General features: G+C 55.4%; 1 protein-coding gene across 9 annotated transcripts; it reads left to right on the top strand.

The window, feature by feature from the left end:
* Window positions 1–1,021: 1,021 nt before the first annotated feature.
* Window positions 1,022–25,961, top strand: KASH5 (KASH domain containing 5). Of its 9 annotated transcripts, none has more exons than XM_084961457.1 (21): window positions 1,022–1,104; window positions 1,138–1,202; window positions 3,703–3,839; window positions 7,418–7,565; window positions 7,972–8,158; window positions 8,614–8,678; window positions 9,834–9,900; window positions 10,137–10,298; window positions 10,558–10,675; window positions 11,008–11,058; window positions 16,422–16,499; window positions 16,725–16,781; window positions 17,027–17,086; window positions 17,815–17,879; window positions 18,042–18,129; window positions 18,419–18,541; window positions 20,730–20,788; window positions 22,605–22,650; window positions 24,420–24,484; window positions 24,561–24,689; window positions 24,787–25,961. In XM_084961457.1, the coding sequence occupies exons 5-21, from the start codon at window positions 8,124–8,126 to the stop codon at window positions 24,929–24,931; spliced, it is 1,413 nt and encodes a 470-aa protein (XP_084817583.1). In that variant the 5' UTR covers window positions 1,022–1,104; window positions 1,138–1,202; window positions 3,703–3,839; window positions 7,418–7,565; window positions 7,972–8,123; the 3' UTR covers window positions 24,932–25,961. The 9 variants fall into 9 exon arrangements, 6 of the variants coding, with proteins under 6 accessions (XP_084817583.1, XP_084817581.1, XP_084817582.1 ...); XM_084961455.1 differs by having other exon boundaries at window positions 7,461–7,565; XM_084961456.1 differs by having other exon boundaries at window positions 7,461–7,565; window positions 24,790–25,961.
* The last annotated feature ends 232 nt before the right edge of the window (window positions 25,962–26,193 follow it).

Genomic DNA, 26,193 nt, shown 5'->3' on the forward strand with positions numbered 1-26,193 from the left:
CAGTAAGTGGATAGAGATGAGGATCTGAAGTGTAGACAGTGTGTCAGCGGAAGGCCTCTCTTAGGAAGTGACCGCTGAACGCATGATGGTGAGATGGAGAAGAGGATGCAAAAGGATGCCTTTTCAGAGTTCCTGTCGTGGCTCAGCGGAAAGGAATATGACTAGCATCCATGAGGATGCAGGTTCCATCCCTGGCCTCGCTCAGTTAAAGATCCGGTGTTGCCGTGAGCTGTGGTAAGGTCGCAGACCCGGCTCAGATCTGGTGTGGCAGTGGCGTAGGCTCCGATTCGACGCCTAGCCTGGGAACCTCCCTATGCTTCGGGGTGCAGCCCTAAAAAGACAAAAGGCAAAAAATAAAAATTAAAGAAAAAGGATGCCTTTTCTCTGTCTGGGCTAGCAAAGAGGCCGAGTGGGCATAACATCTTTTATCCCAAATGCCCCTCCCAGGGAGTCAATCTGGGCTGTAATCCTCTTCCTCTCTCTAGCCAGAAAAGCTGAAGGTATTTTTTCTCCACTCTCTCCGAAAGGGAATGAATTAAACGGTTTGGGAAAAAATTCTTCGGGGATCTATGACCCCTTCGTGACTGGAGCCCCAAAACGGCTCCGGAGGGGTGAGGCAGGACGGCATTGTGACGGTGACCGGCAGCCCAGCATTGAACAGAGGGCAAAACTTGGTGGCTCATAACAGCTCTCCCTCACTGGGGTCCGTTTCACCGAAACTTGAGCCCACAGAGAAGACCCAGTACAGGGGACGTAGGTGACCCCGCCGCCTCCTCTCAGTTGGGAACCCCTTCTGCCTTAGACGCTCGGCCAATACGCATGCGCCCGCCCCGCCCCGCCCCGCCCCGCCCCGCCCCGCCCCGCCCCACCAGGCGGGGCTCGCCCGCGGGCATCTCTACGCATGCGCAGCCTTGCTGGTACCTGCATGAGCGCGCGCCTCGCCCCGGTGTGCGCCTGCGTCGGGGGAGGAGCCCGGGAGGGGCGTGGCTTAGGCACCGCGTTCGCTCTCGGTCACGCCTCTGTTTCTTCGCTTTTTCTGGCGGGAAGAGCGCACGCGCGTCTCCTCACGACCCAACTGCCTTTTCCCGTTCGTGGCCTTCAGCTGTGTCCCGAGACTGTCCCGTTCGTGGCCTTCAGCTGTGTCCCGAGACTGTCCCGTTCGTGGCCTTCAGCTGTGTCCCGAGACTGGGCCGTGGCCTCAGGTGCGCTCCGGCCTTAGCGAGGTTCCCCAGAGTAGCCGCGTCAGAACTCCTCCTGACTAGCGAAGCCCCCAAATCATAGGCTAGAGCCCCAATGCAGAAGCCTCCCAAGCCTTGTAAAAAGCCTTGTTGAAATCCTGACCAAATTCCTTCAGAAATACTGAAAGGAACCCCCCCGAAATCTTATAGATGACCCCTGAAATCGCGTCAGAATCTTCTAGAAATTCTGTAGTCTTCCCCCTCAGAGCTTGTCAGAGAGCCCCCCTGAAGTCCCATTTCACTCCCTCTGTAAATCCTACTAGAAAGCCCCCAAGGTCCTCCCAGAGATCTCCAGAAGTCTTGTCACATCCACCAAAAATCATGTCAGATTCCCCTCCAAAATCCTGTCAGAAATGTCCGCCCCCCCAAACCCAGAGACTCCCCAGAAATCCAGTCAGAGACCCTCTTGAAATCCAGTTAGAGACCCCCTTATATCCCCAGAATTCCTGCCCAGGTCCTCCTGCTAGAATCTCCCCATCCAAGACCCCAAAGCCTCCCTGGGTCCCTCACCAGGAGTGTGTCCCCCAAACCCTGTCAGAGGCTCTCAGGGACCCTTCCCCACACAGGACCCACAACTATTGACCCTCTTCCGCCGCCCGTCCCCCCCCCCGCCTTGTCCACACCCTGAAAGGGTCTCTCTTCAAAGATCCCTTTTTCTAGGACCTTCTAAAAATGGCCAGGAAGCGTGCATGCCATAGCTGTAGCTCCTGCCTGGCACCAGGGAGAAGGGGGTATGGGGAGTACTGGGTGAGGAAAGGGGCTGTGCGGGTGGGGTGAGGACAGAGAGGCCCCAGGCAACCCTGCGATGACCATTAGCCCCAGCGTGCCCAGTTCAGCCCTGTGGGCACCATTGTCATCGTCAGGGCATCGTCAGGGCACAAAGGAGGGCGTCCCTAGCTGCTCCAGTGGCTCCGGGAAGGCTCCCCAGAGGAGTTTGCTGGGTCCAGAGAATGCTGGGTCTCCATAGGCCATGATGAGAGTGAGGGACCTAGAGGTTGGCCAGTGGAGAGAAGGGTGACAGAAGCCAGGAGCTGCAGGGACCAGTCTGTGTCACACCAGCCTAAGAAGCTGGGATGAAGAGAGAGGGGCTGAGGGCACTAGGGAGCCATGGAAGGGCTGGGAGCTGGAGAGAGACAGGGGTCAGACTCACAGCGGAGGCCAGCAGTTCAAATACAAGCTGATAGAGCAAGGATGTTAGTGCCCCAGGGCAGTGTGGGAGCCCAGGGACCGTGCATCATTCAGAAACGTTTTCAAGGGAGTTGTGGCTCAGCGGGTTACAAACCCAACTACTATCCATAAGGATGTGGGTTCGATCCCTGACCCCTCTCAGTGGGTTAAGGATCCAGCATTGCCATTAGCTGTGGTGTAGGTCACAAGCGTGGCCTGGATCTGGCGTTGCTGTGGCTGTGGTGTAGGCTGTGGGCTACAGCTCCCATTCTACCCCTAGCCTGGGAAGCTCCATGTGCCACAGGTACAGCCCTAAGAAGCAAAAACAGGAGTTCCCGTCATGGCACAGTGGTTGACGAACCCGACTGGGAACCATGAGGTTGCGGGTTCGATCCCTGGCCTCGCTCAGTGGGTTAAGGATCCGGCGTTGCCATGAGCTGTGGTGTAGGTCAAAGATATGGCTCAGATCCCGCGTTGCTGTGGCTGTGGTGTAGGCCGGTGGCTACAGTTCTGATTGGACCCCTAGCCTGGGAACCTCCATGTGCCGTGGGAGTGGCCCCAGAAATGGCAAAAAGACAAAAAAAGAAGAAGAAGGAGAAGAAGACGCAAAAACAAAAAAGAAAGAAGTGTTTTCCAGAGGAGGGATGAACTGGACAGGAAGGGCCAGCAAGGAGGGTGTCCGAGTCAGAGACCTGGAGTGGGAAGAGCCAGTCCAGTTTGGGGAACAGCACATGGGATTTGGGGTTGGGGGAGGCAGGTGGTGATATCAGGCCACTCAGGGCCTTTGATATCAAGTTCAGGTTTGAGGCTTTGTCCCTGGGGTGCTTGGGAGCCATGGAAAGACATTGGGCAGCTGAGGGGCAGGGCGGCTGTCGGGCCCTGTGAGGAGGGACTAGAGCAGGAGGCTAGAGGCAGGAAGCTGGGTCAAGATCCTGGGGGCGGGGGACGAGGCCGAGGGCTGACCCAGGGCCAGAGGGAAGGAGAGGAGGGGACAGGGTGGAGTCACTGGGCAGAAGGGACAGGGCCGGGGAGCTTGACAAACGGTGTAGAGGAGGGATGGCAAGAGGCAGTGACCCCCCACCCACCAGCCCCCCTTTGACGTCTGCTGCCCACTCCTTGGGCCCCTGTTTTCCCGGCATCCGTAAAACAGGTCGGACCAGGGATCTGCTCTGGTCCAGGCTGGGGTGGGCAAACGGGTTCTGAGAACCCAGAATGGCCTGGGGCAGGGGTGGGGCAGCCAGGTCCCCATCCGCGGGTGGCTGGTCTGCAGAGGCCATTCCCCTGTTTGTCCCTCCAGGAGCTCTCAGAGCAGCCTCTCCCTCGCCGTCCCTCCCACTGATGGAGGGAAGCTCTTAGCTTCACCGGCAGCTGCAGAGCAGCGGGGGTGCCCCATGGACCTGCCTGAGGGCCCTGCAGGTGGCACCACTGCAAAAAGTAAGTAGCCGGGTCCCTGTCTGTCCCCTGGGAGGGTGAGGAGGAAGCAGTGAGTGAAGGGGGCACCAAGCTGTGACCCTGGGACTTGGGAGAGGTGGCTCAGGGGTGACTGAGCCTCCACCTTGATGCTGGGTGGTAGGGAAGGAGTAACCATTGATTAAGTGCCTGCTGTGTCCCCACCTGTCTGGACACCGTATCTCATTTGCCCTGGGGAGGCCGGACAGTGCGAGAGCCGAAGCCTCTGTATGCGCTGTGTGCCTTCCTGTCTCCGGTGACCCACGGTCTCACCCCTCACTTCACTCAGAGCTCTGCTTCCTGTAAGGCCGCTGCCCTATGGCCCTCTCTCCTCTTCCTGCTTTCCTTCTCTTCATGGCACTGCCATCCACTTGTCTGTCTAGTCTCTGTCTCCCCCACTAGAACATGAGCTCCACAGGGCAGGCTCAGTTTTACTCACTCTGGTATTCCTGGTCCATTGAGCAGCGCTGGCCAACCATCCCGCATGTGTAATTATAAAGTTTATTAGTGGCCACATTAAAAGAAAAAAAGAGGAGTTCCCGTCGTGGCTCAGTGGTTAACGAATCTGACTAGGAACCATGAGGTTGCAGGTTCGATCCCTGGCCTTGCTCAGTGGGTTAAGGATCCGGTGTTGCCGTGAGCTTGGTGTAGGTTGCAGATGCGGCTCGGATCCTGCATTGCTGTGGCTCTGGTGTAGGCCGGCAGCTACAGCTCCGATTCGACCCCTAACCTGGGAACCTCCATATGCCATGGGTGTGGCCCTAGAAAAGGCAAAAAGACAAAAATAAAGAAATAAAAATAAAAGAAAAAAAGAAACAGATGAAATGAATGGCAGTAATAGATTTCATTTAATCCAATACGTCCAAAACAGTGTCCTTTCAGCCTGTAATAAATACAGAAATGGATGGGGGAGTTCCCATTGTGGCTCAGCAGTAACGAACCCGACTAGTATCCCTGAGGAAGCGGGTTCAATGCTCAGTGGCTTAAGGATGCGGCGTTACTGTGGCTGTGGTGTAGGCTGGCAGCTGTAGCTCGATTCGACTCCTAGCCTGGGAACTTCCATATGCCAAGGGCGTGACCCTAAAAAGACAGAAAAAAAAGAAAATGGATGGAGTTCCCTGATGGCCTAGTGGGATAAGGATCCAGTATTGTCACTGGTCAACACAGGTGTGATCCCTGGCCTGGGAAGTTCCATATGCCATGAGCGCGGCCACCCAGAAAGTATTGGAATTATTCTCGGTTTTTCATACTAAGTCTTCCAGTGTATACATTACAGTAAGAGCATCTCAATTCATACTCACCACAGTTCAGGTCTCAAGAACCACTGTGGCCAATGGCTACCCTGTTGGTCATGCTGCCCTAAATCAATGTCTGACATGTAACAGAAAGGCAGTTACTCAGTCCTTGAGTAATTGGATGGATGCAAACCAAATGGGTGTGAAGGGGGCTTCAGGGGAAAGATGCTCTGTGCCCTTTCTGAAGCTCGTCTGAGAGCCCACTGCCGTGGGGCAGGAGGCTCCCAGCCTAGACGGGAGACAGGGCCCCCTTCTTAGGGGCTCCCAGCGTCCAGCTGCAGAACCTGCATCTTTTCTCAAGGCTGCAGACCTGGACGCTGGCTTTAGGACGCTCTCCAGGTAGGAAGGCAAGAGGCAGACACCGGCATTCGGGAAGGTGGGGCGGGCTGAGCGAGTGACCAGCAGCTAAACTTTGTCTGCACCAGCAGAGGGCGTGCGGCCACCGAGAAATTGGTGGCCAAAGGCTGAGCCAGTACTGAGAGGCTCCTGAAGGAAAGGAAGGGACACACCCAGGAGAGATGGAGACCGAGGAAGACGGGGGATGATGAGAGAGAGAGAGAGAGCGAAGGAAGGAGGGAGAAGGCTCAGGGAACAGCGAGTTGCTGAGTTAGGGGAAGAGAAGCACAGAGACACAGAGACAGGGAAGAAAATGGGAGCGAGGGACATGGAGACAGAGGTGGGGCGCAGGGGAGAGAGAGATGGAGAGGAGGATGGAGAGAAAGAGCTAGAAAGAAAACTCGAGAGGGGATGGCACAGAGACACAGAGATAGTGACACGGAGGAGGAAGATGAAGGAAAGAGAACAGGAGAGAAGCAGAGTGACATCTTCCTGAGGGGCCTCAGGAGGCAATGTCACATCTGCACTGCAGATACTCACAGATCCTCACGGCCCACAGCATCTGGAGCCAGATGGTCCTGGGTGACCTCACTGGGCCCCAGGTTCCTCCTCTGTAACATGGGGAGGGGCACAGTGAGAGGAGGTGTCGCCCCCAACTGTTCCGCTCCCCTCCCCCAAGAGCGTGGGTTCAAGCCCAAGGGGGCTGAATTTTAGCTCACTGCCGAGAACCCCTGAAGAGTTAAAGGGGGGAGAAAGGGCACTCGGATGTTGCCCATGCGACCTTGGGTAGGTTGGGAGCTTCTCTAGTATCCTGTCTGTAAGGTGGGGCTGATCATTGCAGCCACTGTGGTCCCCATGCAAAAGGCTCAGAAGAGGCCTGGCACCTATTAAATGCTGAATAAATACTCAATTCCATTACTGGGTCTCAACCAGGGGCCAGGCCCTTTGCTGGGGTCTTTCCAGATTTTATCTCATCTCTTCTCTAGAAGGGAAGTAACCTTCCCTCATTTTCCAGAGGGAAAAAACTGAGTCCCTCAGAGGCTGAGTGCCTTGCCCAGGTTCCCCCCGGGGTCTGCTCGACCCCAACCGGCTGCCCGCGGCTCCTGGGGTAGAGAATCTATAGACTCCTCCTGTATCTTGGAGCATTTATTGGGTGCCTATTATGTGTGAGCACCGTGGGTACAGCAGTGGACAGACAGACCCCAGGATGTTCACAGTGTGTGTGTGGCGGGGGCGGGGGGGCGCTTTACACACACAGACCCAACCCTCCCAGCCCTGGGGACGGGGAGCACTCTGTTCACCATTTTACTGGTGGGGAAACTGAGGCTCCAAAGCAGAAGAAACTTGCCCACAGTCATGCAACTGGGTTCTGAGCTTCTAACCGACCCCCCACCACCCACCCTGCCTGAATTGCCCCCATCCCCCTTCACCTGGGGGCGGGGAGGCGGAAAGGGGGAGCTCTGGCCCCCGATGACGCCAGTCTCAGAGGTGTCTATCAGGAGGAGAGAGACCCAGCCCGAGGTGGGCTGGGAGACCGGAGACGATGCGGGCTGGATCGATCCAGGCTGCCCGCGCGTTATCGGATTGTTCCTGGCTCCTGGGAACCCTTTCACCCTCGGCTTCTCCCAGAATCCTCTTTTCTTTGCCCTCCTCCACCCCTAACTCCTTCTGAGCCAAGCCTGGGAAGCAGGGGAAGAGAGGAGAAAAGGCTGTAATCAGAGCGTTTGTTTTCTGGGCTCCTGAGTGGATTGGACACAAAGGATTATACAACAGGGGACAATTTCTGGCCCCAAAGAAGGGGCCCACATCCCCAGGTCAGGGGGTGGAGGAGATGACTCAAAGACCCTAACATTGCTTCCCCAACCCAAAGCGTCCTGTTGTTCCCCACCAGCCTGAACTCCAGGCAGCTCAGAATGAATTCTTTCCCTTCAGCAGGAGCCCTCCTCAGGGTAGGCTGGCCCTCTTGTCTCCTCAGTGTACCTCTGGGACCAGACGGAGGAGGGGAGCCTGGGGACGACACTCAGCTTAGAGGAGCAAATACTCAACTCCACGTTCGAAGCTTGTGACCCTCAGAGGACAGGTCAGAGAGACAAGAAATAAGAAGTGATGGAGGTGGGGGCTGGGAATGAGGGAGCTGCAGGGAGAGGGATGGGCTGGGGCAATGCGAGTGATTGTGGGAAGTGCCAGGAGGGACGTGGATAAGGGAATGGAGGCCTTTCGGGACAAGGACAGTGGAGGGAGGAAAATTTGGGGGACATTGACAGTGGAAGGGGAGGGGGGAGCTTTGGGGCCAGGGAGAGGCAGGAAGGGCAGCCACTGTGGGCCTGGCGGGGCACGGCTGGTCCTCTCTGGTCCACCCTCTGAGGCGGGGTAGAAGAGTCAACTGGGGGAGGGAAAGGAGTTGCCCAAGAGCCATGGTCCCACGTCGACGCCATCTCCTGCCCCTCACCTGCCCCACACTCCCTCACAGCAAGCTCGATCCCTAGGCACTGTGGCTGTGACCCATGTACTAGCCTACCTGGAGGCTGTGACGGGACGGGGCCCCCAGGATGCACGCCTCCAAACACTGGCCTGCAGCCTGGACCCCCATGGAGAAGGCCCTCAGGCCACCGTGGACTTGGACACCTTCCTGGTCGTCATGCGGGACTGGATCGCCACCTGTCAGCTGAATGGGTGGGTCCCCACACCTCCCTCTCCCAGGAAACCCTTCCTAAGATCTAACCTCCTACCTACTACTGCAGCCAGCACCCTTTGGGCACAGGGACCTGCTGTGGTTGGAAGGAGGCTGAGGAATAGAGGAAAGTAAAGAGAGGGGTTGAGGAGGGGTGAAAGGTCTGAGGACAAAGGGAGGCAGAGGGAGTCTGGGGGTCAGAAATCCAAGGAAGAGAAGGCGGATATTGAGGGGCTGACAGGGGCCCCTCCCCATGCCTCCGGCAAACCCAGTCCTTGCCCCTCCTGCTTTTCCATCTGGCCCCAGGCGCTTGCCATCTGGCCTCACCTTCCGCCCCACAGTGCTCCCTCTCACCTGACCCGGCCCCTCCTCCCACCACCCGCCACCCCCCCACCGGGGCTGGTCAGGATTGAGGGGGTGGCGGCAGGGGGCTCTAAGCCTCATCCCTTTGATACAGGGGATTAGAGCTTGAAGAGGAGACCGCCTTCGAGGGAGCTATGACCTCCCAGCAACTGCCATCTGGTGAGATTGCTATATATAGAATGAAGCAGGCAGGCACCAGGTCAGGCAGTGCGTGGACCGTCCCACCCAGGGACAGAGCAGGGAATAGGGTGGGACCCCAGAGACCTTTGCTCTAACCCGGTGCTGTGAGTTTGGCTTTTTCCAGGTGCCTCCATGACTGCCTCTTCCCCTGCCCTTTGTTTGGGTTTTTTTCTGTTGCAGGTTGTTTCCAACTCCTCTCCCTAACACCAGCCCTGTTACAGAGGCCCTCCTGCCTCAGCGCCCTGGTCCTCTGCCTGCCCCTCCCCGCACTCTAGTCCCTCTGGCCTGGCCCACCTGGGGCCTTGGCTCTGGCTATTTTCTCAGCCTGAACTTGCCTCCACACCGCCCCTCCGCCTCCACAGCTGGTGGGGACGCCCTGGGATGGCGAAGGCTAAGGTCCCTTACTCTCCAGCCCTCAGCACAGGCCTCTGGGCCTTCCCTGCAGAAATCTAATTACCTCTGCTGCTCTTTGGTTGATTTGCTCACCACTCTGTCCCAAAAGCCTTCACACATAGGAGGTGCTCCATGAAAAAAGCATTCGTGTTATATTTCTCCAGTCTCATTAAAAACAAAAGCTGAAAAAAAAAAAATACAGCTTTCTTGACATTCTCTTGAACCTGCTCTAATCAGGCTTGGGGGCCAGGGGAGGGCTGTGAGCAGAGGAGAAGCAGGTCGGCTCCAGGGGAGGAAGGACCCCTGTGGGGCCAAATGGGAAAAGGACCAGGGAGAGTGTAGAGGCCAGGAGGCCAGGGAGGAGGCTCCTCTTCTCCAGAGGAATAGGCAAGGCCAGAGGCAGGAGGAGGGAGGGAGACAGGACAGCCTGGGGACTGGGAGGGTGAGTGACCAGGGAACGGGGAGGAGAGACAAGTTTGGGGCCTTTGAGGTGCTGCTCAGTGTCAGGCATGATGAATGCAGGGTGGTCGGAGGCTGTAGGGAGATCCAACCTGAGCTCAAGGTACCCATAGGAGCACGAGGCTTTGGGGATGGCGGATGTAATTGCAGCCTCAGGAGCAGGTGGAATCACCCAGAATGCTGTGAGGGTGGAGGCCAAAGAAGGACCAAGCCCAGGGTCCTGGGGCAGCCCAACATCTGAGGTCACCTGGGACCCACCACCCTCTGTCTCTCCCCCTCCAGGATGCCCAGAAGCTGAGGACCCAGCCAACCTGGAGAGCTTTGGAGGCGAAGACCCCAGACCTGAGTTGTACCTATCCTCAGCCCCTCCCTGCCCGCCCCTGCCGGTGCCCTCCAGCCTCCCCAGGGCTCCGGGCCTGGCCTGGGGCTTGGGGTCCTTTGGGAAGTGGGTGAGGGACAGGGCTGAGCCAGTCACTCAGGGAGAGCAGGGCAGTCTTGTTTCTCTAGAGGAGCTGCATCTCCCCTCCACCCAAGGAAAGGAGGCCAGGGCGGTGGGCAGTGACCCTGGACCTTCCCTCCCCCCAGGCCCGCCACGGCCGACCTGCTGAGCAGCCTAGAGGATTTGGAGCTCAGCAACCGCCGGCTGGCAGGGGAGAATGCCAAACTGCATCGCAGCGTGGAGACGGCCGAGGAGGCGTCCGCGCGCCTCGGGGAAGAGATTCTGGCCCTGCGGAAGCAGCTCCGCAGGTGGGCCAGGCCCCCTGGCCACCCTCCCACACCCCCGTGTCCCACCTCCCACAGGCCCAGGCTTGCTCCCAGTCCCTTCATCTTTTAGGTATAAACTGGGTCTCCGTCCCCCACTTTCGGGCTCTTTCCCTCCTTTGCTGTCTGGGTTTCTTGAAGTCCCTCTCTCTCCGGGCTTCTGCCTGCGATTTCTCTGTTGCTCTGAACAGGTCTATCTCTGTGATCTCTCTCTTCCTCTCTCTCATGCCCCCAACCCACTCAGTACCCAGCAGGCTCTGCAGTTTGCCAAGGCCATGGATGAAGAGCTAGAGGATCTGAAGACTCTGGCCAAGAGCCTGGAGGAACAGAACCGCAGCCTTCTGGCCCAGGCCCGGCAGACGGTGGGTTTTGGGCAAGGGGCACAAAAGTGCACTCTTCCTACGTCCTTGAAGTCTGAGCAGCGGAGCCTGACTATAGATCAGGAAAGGGCAGAGGTCACTTGGGCTTCCTCCCTCAGTCCAGGTCCCACTCACCCCAGATTTGGGTCCAGATCTTTTTGCCATCCTCTCATGATAAAAGAGGCAGCAGGAGCCATCCAGGCTCCCCAGACCCATTCTCCTCGTCCTGCTCCTCAGTGACCCAGGCCCGAGTCATGTTCTTGGGGGGCAGGGGGGCAAGATAGAGGCAAGGAAGCCTGAAAAGAAGCCTTTGTTCTCTCTCTGGGTTCGGTCAGGAAAAGGAGCAGCAGCACCTGGTGGCTGAGATGGCGATTCTGCAGGAGGAGGTGAGAGGCCCAGTGTCCACCCCGACATTTCCCCTAGTCGGCAGTTTCTCTGCCCTTCCTCCTGCTGCCCCAAACCTCCCCAGCAGCCTGTGACAACACCCTTCAGTCTGGTGATAGACATCTCAGAATCCCAATAATGTAGGGCTGTCCCTGAAGGTTACACAGCTGCATGTGAGAACCTCACAGCTGGTAAGAGTGTGGGGTGTGGGGCCCAAGGCAATCTTCCCCCTCTCTGTGCCTCAGTGTGCTCACCTGTGAAAGGGGGCAAAATAATAGGATCTCCCTGGTTGGACTGTGTGAAATTTAAACAAGTGGATGCTTATATAAAGTCCTAGGCATACGGTAGGACACATGGGAAGAGCTCATTAAAAGTTAGCTGGTATTGGAGTTCCTGTCGTGGCGCAGTGGTTAACGAATCTGACTAGGAACTGTGAGGTTGCAGGTTCGATCCCTGGCCTTGCTCAGTGGGTTAAGAATCCGGCGTTGCCGTAAACCGTGGTGTGGGTCACAAACGCGGCTCGGATCCCGCGTTGCTGTGGCTGCTGTGTAGGCCAGCGGCTACAGCTCCGATTGGACCCCTAGCCTGGGAACCTCCATATGCCATGGGAGCAGCCCTAGAAAAGGCAAAAAAGAAAAAAAAAAAAAGTTAGCTGATATTGTTCATATACTAGTATCTTTTATGGTGGAAAGAACACAGGTCTTAGGAGTTCCCATGTGGTGCATCGGGGTACGGATCTGGCGTTGCCACAGCTGTTCAGCTCCTGGCCCGAGAATTTCTGCATGCCTCAGGTGCAGCCAAAAAAAAAGAACACAGGCCTTAAAGTCAACCCTGAGTTCAAATCCCATCTGTGCCACTTACACATCAGACAACTTTAGGCATGTGATGTCCCCATCCCCAGCCTTAATTTTATTTTCTAAAAACAGGGGAGAAGGGAATCTGTTCACTAGGATTGTTGTGGGAATTAAATGGCCACTTTTAGCCCAGAGCCTAGCACATAACATGAACAGGCCAGTCTAACCTCATGTCTGATTCAAGCCCCATTCTGTCTGAGACAGGAAGCATCATCTTAGTTCATTCTGGGTCCACCTAGTCCTTTCAGGTGGAAACTGAAACTCATCAACCGATGATGAAGCTCATCACTGACCCCCCCCACACATGACAAGGTGGCCTCTAATTTGCTGGAGACCCACGCAGTGTCTCAGTGCTCCTCACTCAGTGTCTGTCCTCTCTGCTAGTCACAAGACTGATGTTCATTGTCCCATCTGGTCCTCAGCCTTAGTCACCACTGCACGCTGGCATCCACCAGGAGGCTGACATTGCCTTCTGGTCTCTGGACGTACTGTCCTCACTGTATCTGTTGGTGGTAGCCCTCATCTGCACCCCACAACCCACAAGTGCCATTTGGGATCCTCCACAATCTTCAAGGGGCACAGAGGAGGTTTAGCTGTGACTCTGAGACCACAGGGGCCTTACTGGGCTCTTACTGGGCCTCAACTCCTCACATGGCCACCTCTATTCTGTTATTTGCACACCTTGCTGGCTCTGAGACGCTCAGATTCCCAGATGTCCCAGGGGTTCTGTAGTTCAACTGCATCCACCTCTCACAGCTAACCTGGTGCTTGGGGCTGGCTCAGGGCCCGTTTGCCCTCTATTGCTCTCTTCTTTGACTCTACTGAACCCTCCTTCAGCCCTAAGGACCTCTGCCCAGTCTAGGCAATGATACTCATTCTGCCTGATCCCTCCAAGTCTCTTTGTCCTACATCTGTATTATGGCTTTTACATTTAAACCAAAAAATTTCCCACAGTTGTTCTCTGGCTCTTCCATGGAAATTCTTCCTGTTGGAGCAATGGCAATCTTGCAGCAGGATGGCTGCTGTGGTGTGAAGCGTGGGGTACAGATAGAACAGCATTTTGAAGAACAAGGAGAAACTTTCCCTGAAGCCCCATGACTGGACCTCCCTCTTAGATCTCACTGGCCAAAGTGACAGCAAATGATTGTAGCCAAACCACTCCCTGGCATGAGTAACATAGCCACTGATAGGTCTGGAATACTTTCAGCTCCAAGGAAGAAAACACGGAAGAAACGATGGCTTCAATCTGAAAGACAGTCATTTACTTAAGACATTTTGAAGGTTCTGGGCCAGTTTGGCAGCTTTTTGACTTTGCCTTCCTGTAGCCTCGGGATCACAGATGGCTGCAGCAGCCCCAGACCTCATGTTCTCAATCAAAGCAGGACAGAGAGGGGCAAGTGCTCCTCTCACGGCTCTCTCTTTTCATCAGAGGGATAAGCTTTTCCCGGAGCACACCCCCCCACACACACACCAGCAGTCCTCTGACAGCTCACTGGATGGAGCTGAACCATACCACACGAGAGGCTGGGAGAATCTCTGACCGTCTCAGCCTCGAGTGGGCAGCAAATGAGTGAGGGGGCGAGAATGGCTTCTGGGTTAGTTAACCAGCCAAGAGATTTCCATCTTGATTCACCTCCAGGGCTGGGGCTGGGACCCATGTAGAGAGTGGACCCCTCAAAGAAAGCAGGAGAAGGAGTAAGCAGAGTAAATGACAGCCAATGGTCTCGGCCTCCTCCCAGCCCAGAAGGCCTGCTGCCAGGTCACGTGCCTTGAGCAGCGCCTGGGACATCCTAGGTGCTCGATAAACAAGCTATTCTTGGTTCCCTACCCCCACCTTTTCCTTCTCGGCTGCTGGCTACAGAGCATCTATAGATGGAGTTCTCAAGTTACAGTAGAATAATGCTGGAGTAAGGGACACGCAGACACTCAGCTTCCCTACGAGAACCTAACCTACAGAGCCAGGCTCAGGTTACTGCAGAAGAAGGCAGGAGCAGCTGAGTAACCAGGTTCCCTGCTGAGTGGCCCAGGATCCAGCCTGCAGATCCCAACCAGGTGGACAGATGTTGACACAGCATTCCTGGCCCGTCCTTCCTCCGCCCTTCACCTGGCAGCCCTGGCCCGCTGAGACTGAGAAGGAGGGAGGCCGCCGATGGAGGACTTGGAGCTGAGGAGATGAGCTGGGCTGGAGAGAGGGAGGAGCCAGCCTCAGTATCCCCAGGGGCGCTGGGAGGAGGGGTGTGGCAAAGGGAACTCAGACTGCCTCTTTGCTCCAGAGTGCTTTCCCCCAGTGACCACCTCATGTGGAAACTCAGTGCAACATCCTAGGTTTTTGGTGCCCAGAAACTCCAGACTAGAATTTGGTCCACTTTATTCTCAGGTCCCATTTTTTGGCTGGTATGGGCTGCCCTCTCCTGGCCCCCTTGTTTTCCCAGATAATGCTCAACCTTGAGGGCTCAACCCAGGTACAGCCTTCTTGCAAAACCCCTCATCTGGGCTCCCACAAGGCCCATGACTTAGTCCTCATCAGAGCCCCACCTCATGCATTGCTATCATCTGCTTCTGTGTCTGCCTTCACGTCCAGTGATGAGCAGCTTGAGACGAGGGCTGAAGCCAGTTCCCCCTTCTCACCCAGCACTGCATCTAGCTCAGAGGAGAGTCTGGGAGTTAAAAGGGCCAGACTTGGAATCAGATTTGGGTTGAGTCCACTTACTATCTGACCTCAGCCCCTCCACTGCACCATTTCCTCTGTAAAATTGGGGATGATGACAGTGTAAACATTAGCAGTTGGGACAGCCAGACTTGACATTCTTCCTGAATGGCACAGCATGACACATATAGCAGCACCCATGAAACCTTGCTGCCAAAAAACTGAACAAGAGAAATATTGAACAAGAGTCTAGACAAGGTCCAGAATCTACCCATCAGTTTATAGGAAATAATGAGGTGGGAGGAACGCGGTGAACATCCTGCACAGGAAACAAGAAGGCAGTGAACCAAGCTCAAATGTGCCAGTTCTGCAGGGAAAAAAAACCTGGTTTCTTCCACAAATGAAGAAGTGCCAGGATTGGGAAATTGGGAGGTTACCGTCAGATGAAAAGAAACGAGACATTTCAAACAAAAGCTATGGTGGACCTTGTTTGGATCCTCATTCAGACAAACTAAAAGTGCAAAGATATTTGTTAGATAACCAAAACGGAAAGAGTACTGAGTGGGTGATGATATTAAGGGATTATTTATTTATTTATTTGCTTTTTAGGAACGCAGCTGCGGCTTATGGAGGTTCACAGACTGGGATTGAATCCGAGCTGCAGCTGCCGGCCTACACCACAGCCACAGCAACACAGGATCCAAGTCACATCTGCATCTTACACCACAGCTCATGGCAATGCCGGATCCTTAACCCACTAAGCCACCAGGGAACTCCTAGAAATATCTTTTTAATATAACATATACTGGGATATATCTTTTTAATATTACATGCTCCCTTTGTGGCTCAACAGGTTAAGAATCCAGCTAGTTTCCATGAGGATGCAGATCCCTGGCCTCTCTCAGTGGGTTGGGGATCTGGTGTTGCCACAAGCTGCAGTGTAGGTGACAGATGCAGGTCAGACCTAGCCATTGCTGTGGCTGTGATGTAGGCCAGCAGCTGCAGCTCCAATTTGACCCCTAGCCCAGGAACTTACATATGCCACAGGTGTGGCCCTAAAGAGAAAAGAAAAAATACATATATATATATATATATGTGTATATATATATATATATATATGTAACATTTAATGAACATTTGGTATATGTCAGGCACTATTCCAAATGCTTTGTGCTCATTAACATTCAGAAACATGTATTTTTATGAATTCCCACCTGGGCCAGATTCCTCAACCTTTCTGTCAATTATCCTTATCTTTAAAATGGGGGATAAGGGAGTTCCCATCGTGGCTTAGGTGGAAATGAATCTGACTTGCATCCATAAGGACGCAGTTTTGATCCCTGGCCTCGCTCAGTGGCTTAAGGATCCAGGATTGCCATGAGCTGTGGTGCAGGTCGTAGATGAGGCTCAGATCCCGAGTTTCTATGGCTGCAGTGTAGGCCCACGGCTGCAGCTCTCATTCATCCCCTAGCCTGGGAACCTCCATATGCCACAGGTGCGGCCCTAGAAAAGACAAAAAGACAAATAAAAATAAAATACGGGATAAGAAACAAGCTAACCCTGGCAAGGTGCTCAGTAAATGTTAGCAATAATTACTAGCTTATTTAATCCTCCCAGCCACCCCATGCGTCCTATTGTATCTCTCTTTTTGCAGGGAGAGGACCAACTCCGTCTGCAAGTCAAACTTGGGATCCCATAGGATGGTTGGATGGAGGGATTAAATAGGCTACAACATATAAAGAGATGAGCATGAGGCCCAGTGAACATCAAGTGCTCAGTAGATGTCGATATTGACACTCCATGTCAATAGAGTATTAACATGGCCATTTGCTGATGTAAATGTAACCTGGGTGCTTTCTTCTAGAACGGGAAGCTGCTGGCTGAGTGTGATGGAGTGAAGAGGAGGAGTGAGGAGCTGGCCACCGAAAAGGATGCTTTGAAGGTGCCACCCCTCCCTAGTGCCTTGACAACTTCCCACCGCCCCTGGAGAGAGCAGGGACTTCGATCAAGCCATCAGGTTCCCAGGTCTCATGGGCAAACCAGCTGAAATCCCCCTCAGTGTGGCTGATGTCCAGAGACATGGAGGGGGTTGAGGAGAGGGGTTTGGGAGAGCAGGGCGGGCCAGGGAGGGCAGGCCAGACAGACAGACTGACTCTTGCCTTGGCAGCGGCAGCTCTATGAGTGTGAACGCCTCATTTGCCAACGAGATGCCATCCTCTCCGAGGTGAGGGGTCTGGGGGAGAAACATTTGCCTTCTGTGTGTCTCCTGCCTGGAGTCTGAAAAGAGAAGTCCTGCTTGGCTCTAATCCTTGGATAGCAGTCCGGAGAGATCAGAGGGCTTCCCGGGAAACCGGGGCTGTCCCTCAGGCCCTAGCTCTTCCCCCAAGCCCGCCCTGCCAGACCCCTCCCCCCCCAGCACCAGCCTTTGGTGGCCTAGGCCCAGTCTCAGTCAGCTCTGGCCTTTCCCAGCGCACTCGCCATGCCGAGAGTCTGGCCAAGACCTTGGAGGAGTACAGAACCACAACCCAGGTAACCCACCGGCGGCCTCACTCCCCCCACTTCTCTTTTGCCGTCTCTGGGGTTTGCTGCCTCTTTCTGTCTCCGTCAGTCTCTTTCAGAGTCTCCACGTCTTGTTTTTACTGTCTCTGCTGTTTGACTGTGTGTCTTCCCCTCTCGTCGCTTGGCCTTTTCACTTTTCCTCGGTCCCTTCCTTTATCTCTCTCTCTCTCTCTCTCTCTCTGTATCTCCGTAACTCAGCCACTTGCATTCTCTGGGGGTGAATTCTCACCACAGCCTCCTATTTCTTTATCTCTGCCTGGCTTGTTTAGGTTCTCGTCTCTGCATCTCCCTGGGTCTAGTCTGTCTGTCTCCTGGGGTGACTCCCCTCTCTGTCTCTGGTCTTTAGAGTCTCTTATACCCCCTGTGTCTCTTGCCTCTTTGTGAATCTGTTTCCATCTGTGTCATTTTCCATGTGTTTCCAGCTCTGCCTTCTTTTCTGAATTTTCCTGGAGGGTAGGTTACCTTCAGGGTTCCTGTTGCTCTTTGCCTCTCTTTGGCTTCCTAAGTGTCTGTCGCTGTTTCTTCCCCTTCTCCCTTGGTGTTTGGAGGAGCCCAAAGAGGTCAAGGGAGGGGGTTCCCTGGTGGTCTGGTGGCTGGGATTCGATACTTTCACTGCTGCTGACCTTGAAAGAGGAGCCTGGGGGTGGGGGAATGGGGAAGAATGGAGAGCCAGTGGGCCCCCACTCCTTCCTTTGCAGGAACTGAGGCTGGAAATCTCACACTTGGAGGAGCAGCTGAGTCAGACCCATGAGGGTCTGGATGAGTGAGTGAAACAGTGGGGGTGGAGGAGGCAGAAGGGGACCCCAAAGACAGGGCCCACCGGCCTCCAGCCCTGAATGGGCAGTGCAGCGACCCCAGCATAGGCTGACTGACAGGTGGCGGGCAGGCTCAGAGGTAGCCTTCCCCCTCCCAACTGTGTGGCCAGGCCTCCCGAAGGGGCTCAGGTGAAGAGAGTGGACTGGACCAGGCTGCTGCCACCATCACTGGGTGTGGAGATCCAGGCCATTCAACAGGTGGGCCTAACGCCCAACCCACTGCCAGCCGCAACTCTGACCCACCCCTGACTCTCACCCCATCCCGGTTCCCCAGGACCATCTCCGTCTTTAACCTCATCCCTAACCCAGTCCTTTTCTGGGCACCAAACCCTTCCTGGGTGCTCCCTCCACCCACTCCCCAACCCAGCCTCACACCAGCTCCCTTCCACCTCCTGTCCTCACACTTCAGCCCATGTCCAGCCCACCTCTTGCCTATCTTCTGCATTAATCTGACTCTCCCTGGCCTCAGAAATAACTTCTCTCCCAGAAACAAGAAGTGGCAGCCTCGGGTCTCTCCAGCCCTCTGTGTGGAGTGTGGCGGTGGGAGGAGGTCGTCCATGAAAGCAATGAGGAAGCTGAGTTTCCACCTGAAGCCCCACCTGGGGGGCAGGTGAGCATGGGAGGGGTGCTGAAAGGGCCAGGTCCGGGGACTGGGAAAGGGGCCTGGGACGCTATGTGCATCCCTCTTCCCCAGCCCAGGGCAGAGGTTGGCTGAGGGCCCGCTAGGTGCTGGCCATGGAGCCCCAAGCCCAACGGGACACCACCTCTCTAGGCACTTGCCAGCTGATGTGGGAAATAAAAATGAACATAGTGGGAGTTCCTTGGTGGCCTAGTGGTTAAGGATTTGGCATTGTTACTGCCTGAGAATTTCTGCATGCTGTGGGCGCTTCCAAAAGAGGGGGAAAAAAAGTAAACAAAGCAAACACATAGATTTTGTAGTGGTGGTGGTGATGGTTGTTTCAAAAACACTGGCAGGACTCACCTTATATAAAATGGTACTACAGTGAGAAGGGGGTATGTGAATTGTTCTTCCTGACACCATAAAGGTACATTAAGCGTTTATCTTTTTTTTTTTTTTTTTTTTTTTTTTTTTTTTTTTTTTTTTTTTTTGCTTTTTAGGGCTGCACTTGTGGCGTATGGAGGTTCCCATGCTAGGGGTTGAATCAGAGCTACAGCTGCCGACCTACGCCACAGCCACAGCAATTCAGGTGGGATCCGAGCTGCATCTGTGACCTACACTACAGCAATGCCGGATCCTTAACCCACTGATTGAGGCCAGGGATCGAACCCACACCTCATAATTCCTAGTCGGATTTGTTTCCGCTGTACCACAAAGGAACCACAGGTTTGTACAGGGAAACCAACATTTGAGTTTATTTTGAAGAGAAAAAGAGAGAAGTTGGAGTTCCCGCTGTGGCACAGTGGGTTAAGAATATGACCACAGGAAACGAATTTGACTAGGAAACATGAGGTTGCAGGTTTGATCCCTGGTCCCGCTCAGTGGGTTAAGGATCTGGCGTTGCTATGAGCTGTGGTGTAGGTCACAGGCGAGGCTTGGATCCTGTGTTGCTGTGGCTGTGGTGTAGGCCGGTGGCTGTAGCTCCGATTCGACCCCTAGCCTGAGAACCTCCATATGCCACGGGTGCAGCCCTAAAAAGACAAAAAAAAAAAGAAAAAAGAATATGATTACAGTGGCTGGGATGGTGGTGGAGGTGCAGGGTTGATCCCTAGCCCAACGCAGTGGGTTAAAGGATCCAGCATTGTGACCTGTGTTGCAGCTGTGCCTCAGATTCAATTCCTGGCCCAGGAACTTCCATATGGCGCAGGTGAATCATAAATAAAAAGAGAGAGAGCAGTTAAGTGGGGTGAGGGAGGAGAGGCCTCTCAGACAGCGGGAACAGTACAAGCAAGGACATGGAGCGTGAAAGCATATAACATATTTGGGGAGTAGAGGGCAGCTGGGGGTGGCGAGCGAGAGATGAGGTTGGACCAGACCAAGAAAGGCGTTCCCTGTCTCTGAAGCTGAGAGACTGCGCTGTTCTCCATCAAAGCACGGGAGGGCTGTGAGTGGGGAGTACCAGGTCAGCTCTAGATATGGGAAGCTGGCTAGGGCCACGTGGGCACCCACCGGAGGCTGGGAGGCCAGGGAAGAGGCTGGGGCAGTGGTCCAGAGGTAGCGGATGAAGCTCGAGCCAGGCCAGGGCTTGGGGCTGGAGCAAAAAGGACGGGCAGAGAGAATTGGGCCCGGGAAGATGGGGCTGCCGACCTGCTGAGGGCCTGGGTGCTGGGAAGGGCATAGACAGCAAGATGCTGAACTTTCCTTTCCTGACCTCCTAAGGTGGGCGCCCTGAGGGGTGGGGGGCGCTGCTTGGGGGCAGCGGGTGCACAAGGCGGGAGCTCAGGGCTGGATTTAGTAAACAGTGCCAAGTGGGTGGATGAGGCCAGAGTCAAGGTTGGGTGTCAGAAAATGGAGAGAGACCTGGGTCCTGAGGGAGAGCAGCTGGCAGGGCCGCCCCAAGACTGGGAACCTGGGAGGAGCAGGGGCCTGGAGGGCAAACGCTGAGCCTCTCTGGGGCCTGTGTGAGTGTGAGAGGGTTGGGAGGACCTGGGTCCCGGGTCCCGAGGAGGAAGGAGGCTTGGTGGGGTCCGGAGCAACCGTCCAGTGTCTGGTTTCTGCCCCCGGAGGGGTAGTAGAGCCATCCTTGAGAAGGGGTCCAGGGGGAGGCAGGTCTTAGAAGCAGCTGGTGAATTCGTGCAGGGGTTGCAGCCTGAGAAACCCGAGCTTTTCTTTCCCGCAGAACAACTTGCAGGGAGAACCAGCACACCCTCCTGACGAAAGGAAGGAGCGATCGATGTGGTGAGAAGAGTGGTCCTCCCTGAGCCACGGCTCTGCCTTGGGGTGACGCCCCCTTCTTAGTGGATAGAGTACAGAGCCCGGAAGAGCCCTGAAGGAGCAGTGGGTCACTCCTGCCCTCGTTCCTTCATGCTGCGGCGACCCTGGGCCCGTGGACTGGGTTGAGTCAGACCCAGTCCTGCCCTCAGCACCTTCCGTCTGTGGAGGAGACAGCCCCTGACCCAGACGGTTCTGGGAGGACACCCAGAGGGGGTGGCTTTGCGGGAGGCCCTGCTTGGGGTCCAGCAGGGCTGGCATTCATGTAGGAGACCCTTACACAAGAATACAGCTGTCAGGCAAGGGGGACAGCTCAGGCACTCAGTCCCGGTCACTGAACGCACCCCTCCCACGGCTTCCTGGGATGAATGAGGCTCAGATTGTGCCCCAGGAGAGCAACCAGACAATTGGGAGACGTCAGGGGCTCTGGAATCAGACAGCCTGGGTTCAGATCCCAGCTTGGCTGCTTGGTGATGGGATGGGGTGAGCCTCTGCCCGGTGAGACCGTTAGAGGCTCACGTGCAACCTCTGAGGACAGAGAAAGCGCTAGATATCCGGTTGCCCCTCCTCCTCGGGGCCTCTGCCTTCCTGTGGTGCCTCTTCCCCCCCCCCCCAACCCGCCCCCCTCCCCCGGCCTCCCTCAGGCTCCCAGCTTCGGCCACTAATGAGGCTGCTGCCTCGGCCTCTAATTGGACTTGTCTGGGAAAGCTGAGATCTGGCAGGATGGGGGCCCCAGAGCTGTGACCTCTGCTTGCGTCACCAGGGAAAGGGAGGAAGATGGGGCTGAGCTGCGGGGACAGAAGCTGGTGTGGGGGCTGGACATTTGGATTTTGGGGAGAGGGATGCTGGGGCAGCATGAGCTACAGATTGGGAAGCTGGGAGTGAGGGAAGTGGTGAATTTTGTGTCCCCTGGAGGTGACCAGGGATGAGGGCTTGGACCTTGAGAGGGACCGGGGGTCCTGAGTAGAAGTCCCAAAGGATCAGACAGCCGTGTGTCTGACTGGGGCAGAGGCTGGGGGCCCAGGAGCCAAGCTGCCTTCCTGAGCAGTAACTGAGGGGACAGCTGTATCCCAAGGGTGCTGGGTCTGCAGCTGGTGGCCGAGGCTGGAGGGCTGGATCCTTGCTCCCCAGTGAAGGTGCCAGTGGATGATGTGGACAGCAGAGTCTCCAAGGGGCTCTGGGGCTGGGCAGCTTGAGGCCTGAGTCCCCACGGAGGCCTTTCAGGTGCTCAGTCAGCTGTGACCGTAGGAGGCACGGAGGGTGGGGGCTGGCACCTCAGAGAAATGATTTGGGGTGGGTGTAGGGCTCACACAGTTGGATGCTGGGCTCGGGGAAGTCTGAGCTGGAGTTCCAGGCCTCAGAGAAGAGTTTCAGTGAGACTCAGTGAAAATGGCCAACCCACCAGACAGGAAGTTGGGGCAGTGGGTGTGTCTCGGGTCCGAGTCTCCAGTGTTTAAAGTGTGAGATAACAGAAGCCTCAGTTCCCAGTTGGGAGATCAGCTGGGAAAGTAGCAGCTGAAAAAGCCAGTGAGGTGAAGAGGCCCCTGATCCTTTTCAGGAGTCACAGACTCTTTGGAGAATTTGGTGAAAATTCCCCTGAAAAATACAGACACTGACGTACACACACCAGTTTGCTCATGGGGGTCCAGAGTACCCTCCAGGCCCATCCCTGGTGCCCCTCCACCTCCAGGCCCCTGCTTTAAAGATTCCACCACACGGCAGGCAAAAGGGAGCCAGGCAGGGATGACAGATGTTTTCAGTGACTTTCTTGTCACCACCCCAGGTTGCCCAGAAGAGAGGAAGAAGAGGAAGCGGAGAGCCAGGTGACGGTAGGCAGTCCCCAGCACCATCCACTCCAGGCCCTCAGACGAGGCTGCTGTAGTCACAGCTCCTCCCCAGCCCCCACCCACACCCCCATTCCACCCACCAGACAGAAAAATCGTTTAGCCAAGAGATAACAATGCCCTCTTGGTAGCTAATGAGAGCAGACGATGCTGTAGAGGGAGGCTGCAGCCAGTGGGCGGCCAGAATGTTCCCAAGGGACCCCCCCCTCCCCCTCCGCCACCAGCTCACACTCAGGGCTGCAGCCACCATGCCATAGGCCTCACAGGCATGCTACACCCCCAGGTTGCAAAAACGCACATGCACCCTGCACAGGAAGGGCCGGACCCTCCCCACCAGCCCCAGAACTCCCTTGGGGCACCACGCCTGTCACAGCTGCCCTGCCCGACACCACACACACTGGCACCACATACCCAGGCTCCTTTGCTCCTCAAATTCGCAGGCAACAATCCCGATTCTCAGGCAAGGGATGGGAGGGAAGGAAATTTGGTGAGGCCAGAAGCCTGTGGTCCTCAGATAAGGAACGTGAGAGCCCAGGAGTTCCCGTTGTGGCTCAGTGGTTAGTGAGCCTGACTAGCATTCATAAGGACACAAGTTCGATCCCTGGCCTTGCTCAGTGGGTTAAGGATCCGGCGTTGCCTTGAGCTGTGGTGTAGGTCGCAGATACAGCTTGGATCCCGTGTTGCTGTGGCTGTGGTGTAGGCCGGCGGCTACAACGCTGATTGGATCCCTAGCCTGGGAACCTCCATATGCTGAGGGTGTGGCCCTAAAAAGACAAAAAAAGAGAAAGAAAGAAAGAAAAACATGAGAGCCCAAAGGTGTGCCAGCCTCCATTCCAGGCACCCGGGACCCTTCAAGGTATGCCCAGGAGAGCACCCAGATAATCGGGAGACTAGGGTCCAAACCATCCGAGATGGTCTCTCTGGGCAGCCTGACCCCAAAGCCCACCTCTTTCCCACCACAGCATGCTCCCGTCCCTGGAGGCTGGGGCCCCACCTCACTTTCCTCATGGCTGGTGTGATTTTGATCTGTAGTCAGCTGTCAGAGTCGCAACACATCACAAGGGCCAGCCTGGCCAGAGCAGAGGCAGGGTAGGCAACAACAGCGAGGAGAGGGGCTCGGACTGGTGTTGCTGGAACTCTACCCTTCTAAATCTATTGCTATTGCCATAATCATTGTCCACAGAGCAAAGCCCCTGGAGGAATATTTGGGGCTTTAACCTTAAATCACCTGCTGGACCTGGCACAGGGCAGTGCAATGGGCTTGTGGAGGGCCCATGCTGGACCAGGCCCAGCCCAGGCCTGGGCTCCTGGAGAAGATAGGGGCTCTGCCCTCAGGGGCTTGGATACTTCCAGAATCAGATAGAAAATGGAAATAATAATACTGAGGAGCTCACGCAGTTATCGAGGGCTCACTGTTTGTCAGGCACTGTTCTGAGCCCACCTCCTCATACTTTGGTTTTTCCTGCATTTACTCATTCATTCCCCACTTCAGGCCTGTGTGGTGAGTGCCTTCTCATCCCTGTCTGGCAGATGGGAAAATGGGGCCTGGAGAGGTGGGGTGACACGCCAAGGGATGCACAGCAGGCAGCTGGCAGAGCGGGGAGCCCAGCGCTGTAGTAAGCTCAGAGAAGCTTAGGCGCTGAATCTCTGTGTTCCACCCCTTCTGTGTGGTCACTTCTGTCTCCTGGGCTGAACTGAGCACCTCTCCCAGTCCAGGACCCAGTGCCTCAGCTTTGTCTCCTTTTTCCTCCAAGGTGGATCTACCCATCCCTCTGGGAGACTCAGACCCTGCAGACATCCCAGGAACCCCTCCTGAGAGGTAGTGGAACCCAAGGGCCCGGGAGGGGACCTGGGGGCACCAGTGCCACTGCCCTGCCTTCCTTTCTCGCCAACAGCCCCTCAGAGCCAGAGCCGCAGCTAGCCCTGGTGCCGGTGGTGAGGGAGCTGGTCCCAGTCAGGAGGCCCATCTGGAGCCAGCTCTGCCTGTGCCCCTTGCACTCCCAGCATCTCAGGTGTACCCCAAGGTATCTGCAGAAGGAGGGTGGTGGTCAGGCATCAGGGCATTGCTGGGACACCGTGGGCTCCCCTGGACACCCCCCCAAGCACTGTCCTGCCCCCCAGCAGGGTCACTCGGCACCCACTTATCCCAGCACCAGTCCTGGGCCTGCTGCTGCTGCTGCTGCTCTCGGTCCTGCTGCTGGGCCAGTCTCCGCCCCCCACCTGGCCCCACCTCCAGCTCTGCTACCTCCAGCCTCCTCCAGTGTGAGCCGTGCTCCCCACCGCCTCAGAGCAAAGTCTGGTTCAATGAATTTCCCAGAGCTCTTGTTACTGTTATTCCCATGGTTGTGCCACTGTGACTTGGGATTACCCATTGCTAGGACCCCAGACACTGTGCTCCAGAATCCACACCCCTGTATTGTTTTTCGGGTTTTTTTTTTTTTTTTATGTGAAGTCTCTTGTTTGTTTGGGTTTTTTCCCCTCTGCGGGGGGGGGGGGGGGCGCACACCCATACATAGCATGTGGATGTTCCCAGGCCAGAGACTGAACCTGCGCCACAGCAGTGATGCAAGCCCCTGCAGTGACAATGGTGGATCCTTAAGCCACTGTGCCACAGAGAACTCTCAGTCTCTTGGCTTTTTAACACTGGCAACTACATTTCTTAACAATAGCAAAACGCCCAATAATGGATTAAGCACTAGGGGTTTTATTTTCCTCATAAAACAAGTCTGGAGGAGGGCAGCTGCGGGCCCACAGCTCAGAGTTTCCACAGCACCGGGGCCAGCAGGCTGTGAATTCTCTGTGATTCTCTTGGCCCCTTTCTTGTGCTCAGGAGATGGTGGGTATTTTAGCTTCATATGTCATATGTGCAGAGAGAAGGGGACACATCCCTTCCTTTTTATAAAGAAAAGCACTAGGCTTCCAAGAGCCCGCAAGAGACTGTCTCACTAGCCAGAACTGTTTGGCATGACCACCGCTTGCTACAAGGGCAGCTGGAGACCAAGCACCTCTTCTGGAAGAAAAAGAGAGAGATTTGGACCAGTCACACACCACAGATTGTCGCTGCAGTGCCAACGGCCAGCAGAAAAGGTCTGCCTTTTGTTCATTCAACAAACACTTAGTGATCATCTATTTGCCACAGCTAGACCTTACAAGATAGAAAAATAGACCCTCCAATGCCAGGCTGAGAAGCATTTTTCTCCCAAGGATGATGAGAGTTTTGGGATGTTTATTACTTGGTTTTGGTTATTTGTAATTGAGGTGTAATTTGCATACAGTGATAAACAGACAAACCTTAAGTATCAGCTGGATAAATTATTTCATGAAAACACCCAAGAAACCAAAATCCAGGTCAAGATGTAGAACAGTTTCAGCAGAGGCTTCCTTGGGAGAGTTTTGAGCAAGGGAGGGACAGTCGTAGAGGTAGCTGCAGGCTCTGTGGGAGCTCAGAAAAAGCACCTAACCTAGTGCAGGAGGTTGGGTATTTCTTCCCAAATAAGAAACATCTGCATTTAGTCTTGAAAGATGGGT

The sequence above is a fragment of the Sus scrofa genome, chromosome 6 (assembly GCF_054392235.1).
Source record: "Sus scrofa isolate SSC_HxYL_T2T_F1_AM1 chromosome 6, Sscrofa_HxYL_maternal_Yorkshire_Landrace_v2.0, whole genome shotgun sequence".
Lineage (NCBI taxonomy): Eukaryota > Metazoa > Chordata > Mammalia > Artiodactyla > Suidae > Sus > Sus scrofa.

Coding starts and splice junctions, on each gene's coding strand:
- KASH5 (XM_084961459.1), top strand. CDS start 3,797: ATGGACCTGCCTGAGGGCCCTGCAGGTGGCACCACTGCAAAAA. Junction 7,566..7,971: donor TTGTGACCCTCAGAGGACAG/GTCAGAGAGACA, acceptor CTCGATCCCTAG/GCACTGTGGCTGTGACCCAT. Junction 11,059..16,421: donor TGGCGATTCTGCAGGAGGAG/GTGAGAGGCCCA, acceptor GCTTTCTTCTAG/AACGGGAAGCTGCTGGCTGA.